We start from the raw sequence: 19,738 nt of genomic DNA, 5'->3' as shown, positions 1-19,738 counted from the left end.
TTAGTATGTTTTATATCGTAGATTTTCATTGTGTCTGTATGCCAATATATCCTGTCCGTCTATTTATCAATCTATTTCCAACTCTGACCTGTTCCTCGTGATCTTAACTTATAAATACATGTTTGTTATTTGCCCTACTGTATATTTATTATTATTGTATCCCCAACATCTAGAATGATGCCTATTATAGTATAGGGTCTTGGTGTTTAATGGATAAAGAATGAATTAAGAAGTCATTGGGTATTTCTAAATATAAGATGTGTAAATGTACAAAGGGAGTTTACCTTTTTGGAGCACTCTGTGAGAGAAAGTTTGCTCTTTGAGAACATGAGTAAAATGTTACCCCAAACATTATATATTTTACTAATTTTTCATGTACATGTGACTAACAAATATTAAAATGAACTAGTTTTCTAATCATTTTGTTCTTTGTAGAATATTTGGGACAGTGTTTTCAAATCAAAGGCTTCATGTCAGAATTTGATAGTAGACTTTGTGTGTTTATAAGATTGATTCTTCGGTGCATACAAATAATTATTAATGGTGGAACTCTGAAAAAGATGGTAGAGTTTTCCAATATTTATGTATTTAACACACTGCATTGATATTAAAAATATTTCATATGTAACGTTCATATGTATGTGATTATACGTAATTACAGTATATTTAGAAAGATAAATGCAGATAATTCTACATATTTACACCTATATAGGACAGATGTGATATTTAACAAAGTTTTACATGTGAACGTGCCTATATATGAATGCATCTATACATGAAAATATCTGTGTAGCTAAAGCATTGTGCTATTTGCAAAACAAGTAAGACCAGACTTTGTGTATTCCCACACTGTGGCATAAGATTGAAGACTGAGATTCAGAAAATCAGGTTTCTCATTCAGCTTTTGCTACTAACCAGTCTGATGTTAAACAAGTCATTCTCCCCACTAGAATGTAAGCTCCGTCAGGGCAGGGATTTTAACCTGTGGCAGCTATTGCTGTGTCACCAGCCTCTAGAAAAAACTGAACTGAGTAGTGTGGAACAAATTGATTGCATGAATTGTATTTTTCCAAATTTACAGTTTCTACATCTACAAAACGATATTTCTTCCAATCTTCAGGTTCCAAATTAATATTAGGACCCTCGTGAATTTATCTAAGACAGATTCAAAGCTGGAACTGTTCATTCAGCTTCTACCTGGGCTTTTATATCGCTCCGTCCATCAAGGCTCTTTTCGTGAATATTTATTGATATGAGTAAGACAATAGCTAGGCATGGGTTCATTTGCCATCTTCAATAAGAAGGACTAACCGAGACTCTAAAATTAAAAATATTCAAATTCACAAAACTAGGTAAGTATAAAATAAAATATAATAACTAACCTCTCAAATCATGTTTTCTTCAGAGTGTGTAACATTTATATTTTAGGTGTTTTTAAGGTTTGAAACTGCTCTAAGGTGACAGCCTCTGGATATATCCTTAAGAAAACTTGATATCCCAGTTTAAAAACACAAATCGATAAAGATTATTCACCTTTAAAATTTTCTTTTTCATTCATTGACTGAATATGTAATGAACCTGTGTTAGGCAATGTAAAAGAAATCAGAACTCGACAGTCTGCACTCCAGTCATCTGGACTACCGGCCACACACCGAGCCCCGATTGCTGGTGACAGAGCCTCTTGGCCAGAGACAGCATCAACGCTGGAGATACTGGAGAAGAAGCCTGAGACCTGTGCGCTGCTGGCAAGAAGGCCGCCCTCTCCGGCCCACCGTTACTCACGCCTCCAACCAGGGCCAGTCCCGCCTCTTCCACTTCCTCCTGTCTCCTTACTTCATCCGCACGCTGCTTCGTGAGACCCTAGACCTTGGTGAATAAAGTCGTTGCTACCTACCCTTCTTTTCCCCATCCTGCCCATTTTTTTCCCATAGCACTTACTACCAGCCATATTATAGCTCCATTTATTGGTTCATGGTTTATTGTCTACACGCACAAAAACCCTAGAATGTAAGCTCCGTGACAGCAGGAAATTCGTCATTCGTCAGTGTACCCCCAGCACTGAAAGCGGCTTATTGACACATAGTTGGTGCTCAGCAAATATTTGGTGGATGGATGGATGGTGGAAAACGAAATGAACTAACACCACCCTGAGCCCCCCTACTGCTGAGCCTCCTGACTGTGTCTCCTCTCCTCTGATTTCTCTAGCTGTAACCCTTATTATTTTCAAGAAGAGCTGGTTTTCTACCTTGGCCTTACTGCCTCGTGGTGCCTTTCAGGAACACTTGTCTTCATTCTGCCTGGCTCAGTAGTCTGGTAACAGACCCCACGGTGCCGACCCCATTGCTCAACTGGGATCTTGCCAATATGTGGATATAAATGCAGGGTTGCTGTACCACAGTGATTTCACAAATGAGCTCCTTCTCAGAAATAGTTTGGTATGAATAGAAACCTACACCGAGCTGAATAGCATGAAAATGGACATACATGAAGTCTCTGCTTTCAGCAAGTGTCCACATTCTACAGTGACAGGTCAGGTAGGCAAGACAGAGACCAAATGTTGGTAGGGGAATAAATTACTACAATGCTTCTGGCTCAGTGCCCGTAACACAATGGTTACAGCGCCAGCCACATACACTGAGGATGGCGGGTTGGAGCCTGGCCTGGGACAGCTGAACAACAATGACAACTGCAACAAAAAATAGCTGGGTGTTGTGGCGGGTGCCTGTACTTACAGCTACTTGGGAGGCTGAGGCAAGAGAATCACTTAAGCCCAAGAGTTGAGGTTGCTGTGAGCTGTGATGCCACAGCACTCTACTGAGGGTGACATAATGAGACTCTGTCTCAAAACAAACAAAAAAAATTACTACAATGCTTCTAAAGGGCAATTTTAAAAATGTAAAAAATGCTATTAAGATTAAGTAGATTCTTACCCTTTCATTAGAAGTTCAGTTATGGAATTTATTCTGTAAAAACTCCTTCAACAATTGGAAATATCCAAATGCCCATCAGAAAAGAGGTGGCTTAATTTCGAAATCATATAGCCCTAAAATGGAACAGTGCAATCATCAAAAAGAATAAATATATACTCGTTGGTATTAAATTGTATAAACGGAATGTGAAAATCGCATGTTAGCCTGTGTGGTGTGAACCACTGTCCTAAACTATGGGAGTCAGTGAGCAGTATGCTTACAAGGTTCCTGCCCTTGTAGAAACAATACTCTAATGTTTGTTGCAACAAACAACTAAATAAGAGTTTAATGACAGATGAAGCAGTCCTATGAAGAAAAATAAAGCCTGACAAGGGGATAGAGTTATGAGGACAGGACAAAGCCTCTCTGAAGAGGTGACGTCAGAGCAGAGATAGGAATGAAGTGAACAAAGGCAACAACGGTCAGAAGGGACAGAGTCCAGAGGGACCTGAAGCAACACGGCTGGGGGCTCATGGAGACACCAGGCAGGCAGGGTGACTGGGAGCCACGGCCGTGCGGAATGAGGGAGCCAAGGGGAGATTCCAGCAGTATCAGGGACCAGATCACATGGCATTTTATGGGCCATGATAACAATGTGGGTTTCCTTTTAATTTTGGTGATGAGCAGTGATAAGATCTCGAGCAAGAGAGTGACATACTCACATTTACATGTTTAAGAATCACCGTGGCTGTTAGGTAGAGAATACTCTGCGGCGGACAAGAATATACACGTAGAGGCAGTGAGCCCAGCGTGCTGTGGGTCCTGCCGTGCTCTTGCTGAGCGATGACAGCGGCTGGAAGTAGTATTGCAGCCGTGGAGAGGAGGCACAGGGATCCGGTTGGTGCTGCATTCTGAGGGTGAACCAAGAGGATCAGCTGGACTGGATGTGGGTAGTGTTAGAAGGGAGAATCGTGGATGATTACAAGGTGTTAGGGCCGATCCCCCAAGTGAATGGAGGGAGGACGTGGTGGTAGTGGGATGGAGGTGGAGAATGACTAGTTCTGCTTTGGATATGTTAAATGTTGAAAAGTCTATTAGCTCTTGAAATACAGCTGATGCGTAATTGGATTAATGACTCTGACATTTAGGAGAAAGATTGGGACTGTGGGTGTATATTTGGGAGGCATAAGGGACATAAGTGGCTTTAATACCATGGCTGAGATCACCTAGAAAGTAAGTGTAGAAATAAATCAAAGAGGTCTGTGGGCTCTCCTCTCCAGGGATCTCCTATGCCTAAAACTCTCAAAGAGGAGGAGGTTCCAGTACGAGGGACGGGAGGAACAATCAGTGACAAAGGAGGAGGGGGGAGAGTGTGGATTACAGAAGCCAAGTGAAGAAGCATAGATAGGAATAAAGAAAATAGCACCCAAATCATTAACCATCATCGTCTTCAAGGGGGGGATTGTAGAAGACATTCAACATTTACTGTATCCAAAATATTTGAATATTTTGTAAAATACATATATTGCCTTTGTAAACAAAAATAGCAATAAAAACGGTAACAATAAAAACTTAATGAACCTATTAAAGTGTAGTAAAAATGAACATTAAATCTATATATTAAATACTATATAGTGTATCATATCTTTGATTAGATAATTTTCAAAAGGGTTGCAGCAACCAAACGTTGAGAGGTAAAATGCAGTTTTTCCCTTGGCTTATCTAAGAGTGTGTTTATATGCCTGCTTTACAGAGGTTTCATGAGGAGATTTTGTATGTACATATGTAGTTGTGTATGTAATTGTATATGGAGAGCATTTTTTCATGTATTGTTAATGAGCATTAAATGATACTATACACAAAAATAACATTAAGAAATCCAGAAATATATATATAGAATGTGTAGACGGAATCAGGCTAACAGTTTGTCTAACATTGATATTGCTCATTAAAATAGACAAATAAAGGGTTTGGAATTTTATTTCCACACGGTGAATAGAATGATGTTTAGTGCTTTTAAAAGTGGCTCAAGAAAGTTTCTCTGAACTTATCAGTAACTGAAATGAAATTGATCAACCAATGTAATCCACAGTGCAAGTGGGGGCACACACCTTAACACTGCCAGTCGGAAGTACCCCCGCTGTGTCAGAAGGCCATGAGGTAGCTGCATAGCCTTGGAATTGGGAAAATATCTGTTGTATCTACCTCCATAAACCTATATGCCATCTCAAATGAGGTAGTATATGTTAAAATGTTGCAAAATCTTCAAAAATACTACTGTTTCTTATTGTGGGGATTGCTGATATGCGACAGTATCAAAACTATGGTATTTTTCCAGCTTGGTTCTGAGTGCCCATTTTCCTTTAAAGAATGTATATTTCCACCTAGTTGGAGAATTACATATCAGGAGAAACCTATTAGATTGGCCATTATCTCACTACATAAAAAGTTGTGCAGGAATTCAGATTTTCACTGACGTCGTCAGTAACGATACTGCGGTGAGTTTCTCCTCAGTCACTGAGATCTGGGCAGTCTCCATAACTTACTTTCTGCTGCTACTCATCTTAGCCAGAGCACACTTTGGCAAAAAAAAAGATTTACTTAAGTAGAGTATTTCCTTAGACTACTACTTTTTCAGACTTAAAAAAAAATTTTTTTTTTGAGACCGAGTCTCACCTTGTTGCCCAGGCTAGAGTACCAAGGCATCAGCCTAGCTCACAGCAACCTCACACTCCTGGGTTCAAGGGATCCTCTTGCCTGAGCCTTCCAAAAGGCTGGGAGGCCTCTGCCAAAACACCCGGCTCGTTTGTCTATTTTTAGTGGAGACCGGTCTCACATTTGCTCAGGCTGGTCTCAACCTCCTGAGTTCAGTGGATCCTCCTGCCTCAGCCTCCCAGAGTTCAAGGATTATTATAGGTATGAGCCCCCACACCCAGCCTGATAAAATTTTTAATTATATGTAAAATTAACCATTGTATTTTCAAAATCAATTGGCATTCAGAGGAAACCTGTCTAAATCTGAGAGTTTCCTCTGTTCTCTCCCATCAGAGTCGGGCCACAAGAAGCTGAAAAGCACCATCCAGAGAAGCACGGAGACAGGCATGGCGGCCGAGATGAGGAAGATGACGCGGCAGCCGAGCCGGGAGTCCACAGACGGCAGCATCAACAGCTACAGTTCCGAGGGCAAGTAAGTGAGGTCGACGTGTCCACATGGCCCTAGGACCAGGGATTGTGCAGTGATCTGCAAAACAACAAAGCCAGCCAGGGCCTGTGCTGCTGCTTCCTTCAGTCAGAGGGTCACCCATCCATGTTAAACCAGCCTGACCCGGTCAGGCCTCTGCACCTGGTCATTCCATTCATCCTCCAAAGGGATGAAGAACCACTGAGTTGAACGGAATGAACGGACTTCCACGTGAGCCCAGACTAGGTCCTTCCCGGATGGTCAGAAATGCCACATGTAGTGTACTCCTTCATATGGGAAACTCACAGTCTGGCCCTTCCACCAAACTCTGAAATTAAAATTGAAAAGCGGAGAACTGGTTTCCCATTTTGTTAATCCTCTTCAAGCTGTTTTGGGTCCTAAGCTGTTGAGAGTCTAACACTCTCGTACATATAAGCGACTTCATGTTTTCGTGTTTTTAAAACATCACTATCTCATTTTTACCATAGGAAAAAAAAATCAGGTTCTACCTCATTTTTCTGATTAAAGAGTTTTAGTGGATTCTGAAGAAATCACAAGGTCTTATTTTATTTACTTTCTTTGTTTTTTTACTGTTTTCTTAGGGATCTCGCAAAAAAAACCTGAATTTTCTTACACTTGAGAATATTTTGATAAAACTGAACTTTTATTGAGCTAGTGGGTCTCACAAATCAATAATTATGTTGTGGTGGGTTACCTGGAGATGGACCATGTACAAATTTTCCGTAATTATTCATTCATCATCCTTCAGATTCCTCACATACCAATCTAAAAGTCATAATGTTCTAACTGTTACTTTTTTATTTTGTTCCAATAATTATATAAAATTATACCTAGTTAATATTTCTGATAGTCTTTCCATCAAAAAGCTGGTATTGAATGACTGGTATGCATGTTCCCAGCAAGGTATAGTCAGAGAACAAAAATCAGCAGGTACGGAAATTATGGAGATAAGCTTATTGACAAAACGCCAACATTTGATGAAGTAGTGTAAAGCAATGTGCCCCTGAAGGGCTAGAGACATTATTTTCTAATACAAAAGTAAGAAATCAAATGAAATCCGCCTCTACCATGGACAAGTCACTTAGTCTCTCTCAAAGATTTACATTCATAGAAATACACTCCTTTAGACAGTGCATGTGGAATGCCCGCTACATCAAAAGCCTGGCTCCCAGCACCCAGGGCAGTGACATCAATCAGCAAGAAGAGCACAGCCACTGCCCTTCTGGGCTCACGTCCTTGCACTTTCAGGGACTCAAATGCTAAGATCTAGACGTATTTTAACCAATTAATTTCCATGTGGACCAAATAAAAGTCTCTTATAATTTAAACATTTAATTCATGCAAAGATAATAATTTAAATATTTTATATTTATGTACAATAACTTGTATGATGCCATAGTATTTATTCAAGAAATTATTAGCCACTTGTAAAAAATTAGTGCTACTTAATGTTCATAACCAATTACCTATGTAAGGTTCATGATATAAAAATTTTCATCTTGGGGCTGCGCCTGTGGCTCAGTCGGTAGGGCGCCGGCCCCATATGCTGAGGGTGGCGGGTTCAAGCCCGGCCCCGGCCAAGCTGCAACCAAAAAATAGCCGGGCGTTGTGGCGGGCGCCTGTAGTCCCAGCTACTCGGGAGGCTGAGGCAAGAGAATCGCTTAAGCCCAGGAGTTGGAGGTTGCTGTGAGCTGTGTGAGGCCATGGCACTCTACTGAGGGCCATAAAGTGAGACTCTGTCTCTACAAAAAAAAAAAAATTTTCATCTTACATTCTATGTCATCTATACATTTCCATAAGGGATTTGGATGTGTTTCTAAGAGTGTCCAGAACACTTAGTACTTAAAAACTCACTGAGGCCTCCTGACTAGAACATCAGGTCTTGAATAGAGAGTGCGTACCTTTCCCCACCAGCGTTGAGCTTCACGTGGAGTCCTTGTGTCTCACGATCAAACTCAGCCCCATGGGAACTAATGTAAAGAATTCTAGCATATCATGTTTCTGTTTCCTTGATTTTTGTCCTTCTGCTGATAGCTTAATATTTCCTGGAGTACGACTGGGAGCTGACAGTCAATTCAGTGATTTTCTTGATGGATTGGGACCAGCCCAGCTTGTTGGCCGCCAAACCCTTGCCACCCCCGCAATGGGTAAGATTCATTTTTTTTTTTTCAACTGTAGGAAAACCGATGTTTTATGTTGACAGGGTCATTTAAAATAGCACAATAGTAATACAAACAAGAAGCAGCATTTTACCTAGGGTGTTGCTGAGTGCAAGCATTCTAGGCCACTTTTGTAATTGGAGACATTGCACAAAATGAAATAAAATTAGTCATAACATTTGACATGCCTGAAACCCTACCAAGACAGAGAGTCTATAATAGATACAAATGTGGGGTAAGGGAGGTATTTCACAGCATGGAAATGAACCATGGCGTATTCGATACTCAGTAAAGGATGGTACCATAATTGTTTAATCGAGTGAAAGACAGTGAATAAAATTGTCTCCGTACTTCATAACTTACAAAACCAGAAATGGTGTAGACTGAAGTGTAAAAATGAAAAGGAAAGATGGGGAAAGACACAAAAACATACTGGATTAACTCAAAAATACTTGAGTTAATGTTTTTATAATCTTGGAATGGGGAAGAACTTCCAATGGATCAAAAAAAAGCCACAGAATTGAAAGCTTATAATAGGAAAATATAACCTAAATGAAGCAAAAAGAAAGGTGACAAATGGAGAAAATTGTATGTAGTGTGTGCCATAGAAATTTCTCTGGAAGAAATGATATTCCAGCGTGAAAAGAACCATGGAGAAAAACAGATCAGCCCAAAGGCACATCACTGTAGAATTTCAGAACTCTGAGGCTCCATAGAAAGTCCTACAAGTTTCCTAAGGTGAAAAATAATTCTATGAAAACTCCCAGAAAATCAAAATTTCTCTGGGCTCTCAAATTCTCATTGGAAACCAAAAGACTGTTAGCGTTGCCTTCAGAACTGTAACAACTAATCTCCAACCTAGAGTGCAATAGCCAGCCAAATTATTTTAAAAAATTCAAGCTAGAATAAAAACATACTCAGGCAAGATCTCAAAATATTTTTTCTCATTTCCAGAATTGCTCAGAAAAGTACTAGGGGATTTATTTACTTTAACAAAACAAGCTAAATGATTTTTTTTTTTATTATGAACTAAAAAAAGAGGAAGATGAAGTCTAGTAAATAAATGCTTTCCTGCAAGAGAGACGATTGGGATACCCAAATGATAGTGAAAAAGGACTAAAGACAGCTGCGGCCAGGTTTGAAAGCCATTTATCCAAATTGTAGCACATCAGATTTCATAAGATAAACTCTGTAGAATACCTAATGTGTTTGATTTTATGGAAGAGGTAAACAACCAGGAAATTCTAAGAGTTTGCATTAGTGATATGTACATAAAAATAAAAGCAAATGCTTTTTTAAAAGCTCCTGATTAAGTGCATGGAAAAGGACAATCTATCTAGGAACTGTAAAAGGTAATTCTAGAGTTCCCATTGACACAGCTGTAAATAAGACCACGTAATCATCGTAACATAAGTACTACTATCAGCAGAACAGGATGGCAGAAATTTTTAGATAGGTAGCAGGGGCAGGAAAGCAGTACAGAGATCAAATTAGAAGTCAATAATAACATCTAGAAGTGAAAAAAGGAAATATCTTGTAAGAATAGTGCTTAGAAAGAATGAAGCAAATTCCAAAAAGTAAAAGATAAGATAATTATATTGACAATTTGGAAAGCAGTGACTTTTGGAAGGCAAGAAGTTGAGGGAAGGGGTGGCAGTCAGTTATTTGTAACAATAATGAGTCTTATAGAGCAGATTTGTTCTTTCAACTATATATGTCTATAATATTAAAAACAACTTCAAAAAACAAAAAAGGATAAAAAGAAAACAAAAGTCCTCTAGGAACTGAGGTCTAAAACAGAATGGTAAAACTGATAATACCTAGAACAACCAAGTCGGTCAACTGACCTATCAAATGAGATAGTTCACGGCTGAGAAATGGTGATGATTCAACTAGCTAAAAGTAATGAGGAAATAATTATATTTTACATTTAAAGTTAGTGCTTTCAGAGATATTCAACATTTTATAAACTATCAGACGTAATCTACATAAAAAAGATAAGGATATTCTTAAATGAAAACAAGCAAGTAATACTTAGCAAGCAGGGGAGATGCCAGGCGTGTTTTCCCAGGGCGAGGCTTCCCCACTGCACTCCAGATGTGCTCACCCTGCAGTTTCTCCAAATGTGGGAAACTTGACTGCATAATTAGTGGGGGACTAAAAAAAAAAAAAACATATATTTTTAAGAAAGAAAGTTAGAGAATAAAAAAGGCAATGATTCAGATTTAAAATTTAATTGACAAGCTAAATAGTATACAGAACAAAGCTGAAGATAAGAATTAATGAAATACAAGGACAATTATAGAAAATCACCAGGAACACAGTACACATGAACTTGGGCACACACACACACACACACACGTGTGTGCTCACACATGCATACACAAGCATGGACACGCACGCACATGCAAGTGCACACGCACACATGCTCACACACACACATGTTCACACATGTACAAAGATACATACAAGTGTGCATGCATACACGCTCACACATGCTTGCACGCACACACGCATGCACATGCACCCTCACACATGGTCACATGTGCACATGCACACACACGCTCACACACACACCCAGGCACGTTCACACATGCACACATGCTCACACACACATGTTCACACATGCGCACACACATGTGAATGCATACATGCTCACACACGCACACAGGTGCATGCACACGGGGTCACATGCAAGCACGCACATATGCTCGCACGCACACACACATGCACATGCCTGCTCACACACGGTCACACATTCTCACATGCACACATGTACTCATACACACACACATACCCATGCATGTTCACACGTGCACACATGCACACACAAGCACAAATGCACACACATATGCACACACATGCATGCACACACTTAAATATAGAAGAAAATCTGAGACATCAAAATTATGAACAGGGGACTTACAGATCACAGAGTCATTGATAGGACACTTCCAAGAGCTTTGAGTGTGCCTGGAGAAAGGAAGTATCTACATCTCATATAAAGAATACCTCACACTGAGTAATTCATCATGAAAAGGAATTTAGACAAGATGGCTGACTGAAGCCAGTTTTCCACAGAGGCTCTCATCTAGAAGGAGAGTTAAAGGACAGTAATTTATCAGGTAACCTGGTGGATTAAAGCTGCACCAAGAGAGAAGGTTGAAGAACACACATCAACCCTGCTGAGGTGCACTGCGACCCCAAGGATACAAACAAAAGGTACAAAATCCATGACCAAGTGGACAGGAGTCCTCTCCCCATGAGAACGGCTCGGAGTGCCCCACAAACAAATGAGAAGAGTTCAAAGGTCCTCCCACTACACTCCATGGGAGAGACCCTCTAAAAACTAGACCTACCTCCCCTACTAGAGTGCCATGGCATTCTCCTGCCAGGCATAAAACTGTATAAAACTGTATATATTCTCTACCTGCAATTCTGAGCTCCCAGTACTCCCCTCCACTCTCACTCTGAGGTCTGGAGGCCTGTCCCCCAGGATTCCAGATTCTTGGGTATTTTCTCAAGAGATGAGGACAGGGCCTGAACTGCTGCTGGTCAGTGCTGATTCTGCGGCACGGGAGTGAGGAGAGGATGGTCGGCTGAGAGGGAACCACACCGGAGCTGCGGTGCCCTGAGGCACAAAACAGCAGCCGTTTTTTGGCAACAATATGGCTCACTCCTGGATATTCTGAAGCCACACGCCCCGTCTCCCTGGGCAACCAGAGGAGGCTGGGCATCTTCCTAGGTGGCAACCACCACGGAACAGATCTGGAACGGAAACGCAGGCCCAGTGAGTAAAGGATTTGCCTGGGTGGAGTGCACGCGTAGAGCTGAGAAATTCCTAGGGCGGGGCTGACCCAGAGGACTGCTTTACTGAGCCTAAGATGCACTCCACCGTGAGGGGATCATCAGCCTATAGACAAAGGAAGGCAGGAGGCTAGAACTGACAGCTTACTGAATACAAACCTGCAGGAGCAAAGACAGGGCCTGAGGCGCAGGCTCTGGGAACTCTAAACAGGTTCTCTTCTGCAGGGGAATTTAGCAGGGATGGAAACAAATTCCCGCAAAGTTGTTCTGTTCTGTTCTGTTCTGTCAGTAACATCAATCAGGTGCGGGGCTGGAACTAAGTGAACATCCCCCAGCCTCCATCAAGCACCGGATGTTGTCAGGCCTCACCTCCTGCTGCTGGATAGAGGCAGAGCACAGCGGCCTGGCTGAGCAGAAATAGATTTCCTTGTGATTCAGGCAGGTGCAAACCCCTGGAGTATCTGTTCATTAGAGGCAACTGGGTCACAGCCGTGTGGGGCTATCAGTGACTGGGTGTGACAGAGGTGCAAGGTGGGGAAGGAGGCATCAACCTTCCCAGACTAATCTATTTGCTGGGTGGGTCCTCCTGACTTCACAGAGCACTGGAGCAAGTCATATCTGAGTTTTCACCAGACCCCTGCCATCCAGTTGCCGGAGACCTTTTAAACTCTTCCACCTGAGACACGTGCTGACTGAGACAATTGATTTGGACCTTTTGAACTGAGCCAATCGCCCGAGGACTATTCAAGTTGTGCCCTGGGTGTGTGGTTGTAAGAAAGTTTGATTTTCCTTTTCCAATTGTTGCCTGTGGGGGTCTGGGTGACTTGCTGGTATTACTCCACAGCTGAGACTGCAACCCAGAGAAACTGTTTCACTACGTTCGAACAGAGACCAGCTGAAAACAAGACAGAGCCACTTAGCCCCACCACACGAAACAGGTCCCCAGTTTCTCAGGCCATAGCACTATACGGGTGCTCGACAAAGCTCCAGGAGAAAAATTAAATTGTGTCAGACAATCGGGGCAGAATCAGTGGAAAAACTCTGGTAACATGAATAACCAGAATAGATCAACCCCCCCAAGGAAAGATATGGCAGATGTAACTGAAGATCCCATTCATAAACAGCTGGCCGAGATGTCAGGAATCGAATTCAGAATTTGGATTGCAAACAAAATTAATAGAATGGAGGAAAATTTAGAATTATAAATTTGAGGAGCAATTCAAAAGTCAGAAATTTGAGGAGAAATTCAAAAGTTGTCTCAAGAATTTAATGAATTTAAAGACAAAACCACCAAATATTTTGACACACCGAAGCAAGAATTTGCAGCCCCCAAAGACCTGAAAAATACAGTAGACTCCCTCAGTAACACAGTGGAGCAAGCAGAAGAAAGGATTTCTGACATTGAACACAAAGCTTTTGAACTCTCCCAAACTCTCAAAGAGGAAGAGAAATGGAGAGGAAAAACAGATCATTCTCTCAGAGAGCTCTGGGATAATTCTAAGAAAGCTATTAATATCTGCCTCATTGGAATCCCTGAAAGTGATGAAGTGGCCTCTCAAGTCACAGAGGCTCTTCTCCATGAAATTATGAAAGCGAATTTACCAGACATGACAAGAGATTCTGAAATTCAGATAGCAGACAGTTTCAGAACCCCAGCACGACTCAATCCAAATAAGACATCCCCCAGGCATATCATAATTAACTTCACTAAAGTTAATAAGAAGGAGAAAATTCTGAAAGCAGCCAGACGTAAGAAATCCATTACCTACAAAGGGAAGAATATCAGAATGACTGCAGATCTCTCTGCTGAAATTTTTCAAGCCAGAAGAGGGTGGTCATCAACTTTTAATCTCCTAAAGCAAAATAACTTTCAACCCCGAATCCTGTATCAAGCTAAACTGAGTTTCATTTATGATGGAGAAATTAAATATTTTAATGACATTCATATGTTGAAGAAATTTGCCATAATCAAACCAGCTCTTCAGGATATTCTCAGACCTATCCTCCATAATGACCAGCCCAATCCTCTACCACAAAAGTAAACTCACTCAGAAACTTTTGATCAAACTCCAACTTCCATAGTGGTGAAAGGATTGAAACTGTCCACTGGACTTTTGAAAAACTTGATACCCAAAGTTTTACCAGACTTATCAATATTCTCCATTAATGTGAACGGCTTAAACTGTCCTCTAAAGAGGCACAGGTTAGCTGACTGGATACAAAAACTCAGGCCAGATATTTGCTGCATACAAGAGTCACATCTTATCTTAAAAGATAAATATAGACTCAGGGTGAAAGGATGGTTGTCCATATTTCAGGCAAATGGTAATCAGAAAAAAGTAGGTGTTGCAATTCTATTTTCAGGCACAACAGGCTTTAAACCAACAAAAGTAAGGAAGGATAAGAATGGTCACTTCATATTTGTTAAGGGTAATACTCAATATGATAAGATTTCAATGATTAATATCTATGCACCCAACCAGAATGCGCTTCAGTTTATAAGAGAAACTCTTAACAGACATGAGCAACTTGATTTCCTCCAACTCCATTGGCAGTGTTGGATAGATCTTCCAATAAAAAGCTGAGCAAAGAAATTTTAGATTTAAACCTAACCATCCAACATTTGGGTTTAGCAGACATCCTAGAACATTTCATCCCAACAAAATTGAATACACATACTTCTCATCAGCCCACAGAACATACTCCAAAATCGATCACATCTTAGGTCACAAGTCTAACTTCAGTAAATTTAAAGGAATAGAAATTATTCCTTGCATATTCTCGGACCACCATGGAATAAAAGTTGAACTCAGTAACAGGAATCTACATACCTATACAAAAACATGGAAGTTAAATAACCTTATGTTGAATGATAGCAGGGTCAGAGATGAGATTTATAAAGAAATTGCCAAATTTTGGGAACAAAATGACAATGAAGACACGAATTATCAGAACCTCTGGGATACCACAAAGGTAGTCCTAAGAGGAAAATTTATAGCAGTGCAAGCCTTCCTCAAGAGAATGGAAAGAGAGGAAGTTAACAACTTAATGGGACATCTCAAGCAACTGGAAAAGGAAGAACATTCCAACCCCAAACCCAGTATAAGAAAAGCAATAACCAAAGTTAGAGCAGAATTAAATGAAATTGAAAACGAATTATACAACAGATCAATAAATCAAAAAGTTGGTTTTTTGAAAATGTCAATAAAATAGATGAACCTTTGGCTAACCTAACCAAGAAAAAAGAGTAAAATCTCTAATCTCATCAATCAGAAACAACAAAGACGAAATAACAACAGACTCCTCAGAAATTCAAAAAATCCTTAATAAATATTACAAGAAACTGTATTCTCAAAAATATGAAAATCTGAAGGAATTGACCAATACTTGGAAGCATGTCACCTTCCAAGACTTAGCCATAATCAAGTGGAAATGTTGAACAGGCCAATATCAAGTTCTAAAATAGCATCAACCATACAAAATCTCCCTAAAAAGAAAAGCCCAGGACCAGATGGCTTCACGTCAGAATTCTATCAAACCTTTAAAGAGAAACTAGTGCCTATATTACACAACCTGTTCCAAAATGTAGAAAAAGAAGGAAGACTACCCAACATGTTCTATGAAGCAAACATCACCCTGATCCCCAAACCAGGAAAAGACCCAACAGGAAAAGAAAATTATAGACCAATATCACTAATGAATATAGATGCAAAAATATTCAACAAGATCCTAACAAACAGAATCCAGCAACACACCAAACAAATTATACATCATGACCAAGTCTGTTTTATCCCAGGGTCTCAAGGCTGCTTCAATATACGTAAATCAGTAAGTATAATTCAGCACATAAACAAATTAAAAAACAAAGACCATATGATTCTCTCAATGGATGCAGAAAAAGCTTTTGATAATATCCAGCATCCCTCATGATCAGAACACTTAAGAAAATCGGTATAGAAGGGACATTTCTTAAAATGATAGAGACCATCTACAGCAAACCCACAGCCAATATCATATTGAATGGAGTTAAATTGGAATCATTTCCACTCAGATCAGGAACCAGACAAGGCTGCCCATTGTCTCCACTGCTCTTTAACATTGTAAGGGAAGTTTTAGCCACCGCAATTAGGGAGGAAAAGGCAATCAAGGGTATCCATATAGGGTCAGAAGAGATCAAACTTTCGCTCTTCACAGATGATATGATTCTATACCTGGAAAACACCAGGGATTCTACTACAAAACTCTTAAAAGTGGTCAAGGAATACAGCAGCATCTCAGGTTACAAAATCAACATTCATAAATTGGTAGCCTTTATATATACCAACAATAGTCAAGCTGTAAAAACAGTTAAGGACTCTATTCCATTCACAGTAGTGCCAAAGAAGATGAAATATTTGGGAGTTTATCTAACAAAGGACGTGAAAGATCTTTATAAAGAGAACTATGAAACTCTAAGAAAAGAAATAGTTGAAAATGTTAACAAATGGATAAACATACCATGCTCATGGCTGGGAAGAATCAACATTGTTAAAATGTCCATACTACCCAAAGCAATATGCAATTTTAATGCAATCCCTATTAAAGCTCCACTCTCATACTTTAAAGATCTTCAAAAAATAATACTTTGTTTTATATGGAAACAGAAAAATCCTCGAATAGCCAAGACATTACTCAGAAATAAAAACAAAGCAGGAGGAATCACACTACCAGACCTCAGACTATACTGTAAATCGATAGTGATCAAAACGGCATGGTACTGGCACAAAAACAGAGAAGTAGATGTTTGGAACAGAACAGAGAACCAAGAGATGAATCCAACTACTTACTGTTATTTGACCTTTGACAAGCCAATTAAAAACATTCAGTGGGGAAAAGATTCCCTATTTAACAAATGGTGCTGGACGATAGGTGGAGGGAGGGTGATTGGTGGGATTACACCTGTGGTGCATCTTACAAGATGAACTGGCTGGCAGCCTGTAAAAGACTGAAACTCGACCCACACCTTCCACCATTAACTAAGATAGACTCTCACTGGATTAAAGATTTAAACTTAAGACAGAAAACTATAAAAATACTAGAAGAGAGTGCAGGGAAAACCCTTGAACAAATCGGTCTGGGTGAGTATTTTATGAGGAGGACCCCCAGGGCAATTGAAGCAGCTTCAAAAATACACTACTGGGACCTGATCAAAAAGCTAAAAAGCTTCTGCACAGCCAAGAACACAGTAAGTAAAGCAAGCAAACAGCCCTCAGAATGGGAGAAGATATTTGCAGGTTATGTCTCTGACAAAGGTTTAATAACCAGAATCCACAGAGAACTCAAACGTGTAAGCAAGAAAAGAACAAGTGGTCCCATCACAGGCTGGGCAGGGGACTTGAAGAGAAACTTCTCTGAAGAAGACAGGCGCACAGCCTACAGACATATGAAAAAAATGCTCATTATCTTTGATCATCTGAGAAATGCAAATCAAAACTACTTTGAGATATCATCTAACTCCAGTAAGATTAGTCCATATCACAAAATCCCAAGACCAGAGATGTTGGTGTGGATGTGGAGAAAAGGGAACACGTCTACACTGCTGGTGGGAATGCAAATTAATACATTCCTTTTGGAAAGAGGTTTGGAGAACACTCAGAGATCTAAAAATAGATTTGCCATTCAATCCTATAATTCCTCTACTAGGTTATACCCAGAAGACCAAAAATCACATCATAACAAAGATATTTGTACCAGAATGTTTATTGCAGCCCTATTCATAATTGCTAAGTCATGGAAAAAGCCCAAGTGCCCATTGATCCATGAATGGATTAATAAATTGTGGTATATGTACACCATGGAATATTATGCAGCCTTAAAGAAAGATGGAGACTTTACCTCTTTCATGTTCACATTGATGGAGCTGGAACATATTCTTCTTAGTAAAGTATCTCAAGAATGGAAGAAAAAGTATCCAATGTACTCAGCCCTACTATGTAACTAATTTATGGCTTTCACATGAAAGCTATAAGCCAGTTATAACCTAAGAATAGGGGGAAGGGGGAGAGGGAGGAGGGGGAGAGTATGGGTGGAGGGAAGGTGATTGGTGGGATTACACCTGCGTTGCATCTTACAAGGGTACATGTGAAACTTAGTAAATGTAGAATATAAATGTCTTAACACAATAACTAAGAAAATACCAGGAAGGCTATGTTACCCAGTGTGATGAAAATGTGTCAAACGGTCTATAAAACCGGTGTATGGTGCCCATGATCGCATTAATGTACACATCTATGATTTAATAATAAGTAAAAATAAAAAATAAATTTAAAATTTATTTAAAAAATAAATTTAAAAATTTAATTAAATATTTAAAAATTAAATATTTAAAAATTAAAAATATTTAATTTTAAAATTAAAATTAAAAAAAAAAAAGAAATGATGAACCAAACACGGTCAAACTTTTTTAAATAGGAGCCTGCCTGGAGAGAGAATACATGAGTAGAAAGAAAAATTGGGAGAAAAAATAACAGTGGCTGAGCCATTTGAGAAAAACATGAAATCTGAGAGATTGGAAGAGCACGCTGAGATGTGAACTGAACAATGTATACAAAGGGTATAACAAAAAAAAAACTTTTTTTTTTTTTTTTGAGAGTCTCACTTAGTTGCCCTGCCATCACAGCTCACAGCAACCTCAAACTCTTTGCCTCAAGCCTCCGCAGTAGCTGAGACCACAGGCACCTGTCATAAAGCCTGGCTAGTTTTTCTCTTTTCAGTAGACAGGGTCTCACTTTGCTCAGGCTGGTCTGGAACTCCTGAGCTCAAGCAGTCCACTTGCCTCTGCCTCTCTAAGTGCTGGTATAATAGGCGTGAGCCACTCCGCCCAGCCAAGAAAAACTTCTTAATGAAATTTCAGGACATCATCTCAAGTTATAAGGAAAAAGATTACCTAGCAAAGAACGGCAATAAAGTTATTTCTTAGCCATGCCAAAAGTTTTAAAAAGAGAAATTTAATATTCTGTTTATCAAACTGGGAATAAATAGGCTAGATGTTTTCACAGGTGAGTTTTAACAAATAAGAACTCAAGAGACATGAACATTATGAAACAAACATTTCCAGGAAATAAAAAGAAGGAAACTCTAACTCATTCTAATTGCTAATCTAATTTTATATCACATTGCACATAGGCCTTAAAATTCTCCCTACTAATCAGAGAAATACAAATAAATACAACTTTTTAGCTGTTGGATTGGCAAAATTTAGACATATGGGTAATACCAGTATTCATATGAGAAACTAATGTTGGTGAGTTTGGAAGATACGGGTATCTCTGGTGGCCGTGAGAACTGACACAACATCTGGAGGATTGTTGGCAGTGTGCATGGGCTTTGTGAGTGTCCACACAATTGGATATGAAAATTAAAAATTTTAGAATTTTATGTTGAAAAAAGACATGGCCATGTTTACAAGAATTGTAATAGGCCAGGTACGGTGGCTCATGCCAGTAATCCTAGCACCCTGGGAGGCCATGGTGGGTGGATTGCCTGAGCTCAAGACCCCATCTCTAAAAATAGCCAGGCGTTGTGGCAGGTGCCTGCAGTTCCAGCTACTTGGGAGGCTGAGGCAAGAGAATCTCTGGATCTCAGGAGTTTGAGGTGGCTGTGAGCTATGATGGCACAGCACT

At 39.8% G+C, this 19,738-nt stretch overlaps 1 protein-coding gene across 43 annotated transcripts in view; it reads left to right on the top strand.

The window, feature by feature from the left end:
• The window catches only part of RIMS1 (regulating synaptic membrane exocytosis 1), a 546,022-nt gene that overhangs the window by 520,992 nt on the left and 5,292 nt on the right, over nt 1-19,738 (top strand). For all 43 annotated transcript variants that reach the window (XM_053601816.1, XM_053601832.1, XM_053601824.1 and 40 more), the window contains 2 exons: nt 5,958-6,096; nt 8,146-8,258. In XM_053601816.1, coding sequence (XP_053457791.1) covers nt 5,958-6,096; nt 8,146-8,258 — 252 coding nt within the window. The remainder of the gene's footprint in view (nt 1-5,957; nt 6,097-8,145; nt 8,259-19,738) is intronic.

Source organism: Nycticebus coucang, chromosome 9 (assembly GCF_027406575.1).
Source record: "Nycticebus coucang isolate mNycCou1 chromosome 9, mNycCou1.pri, whole genome shotgun sequence".
Classification (NCBI taxonomy): domain Eukaryota; kingdom Metazoa; phylum Chordata; class Mammalia; order Primates; family Lorisidae; genus Nycticebus; species Nycticebus coucang.
Note: the sequence above shows the minus strand (reverse complement) of the source record. Positions and strands in the feature narration are given on the sequence as shown.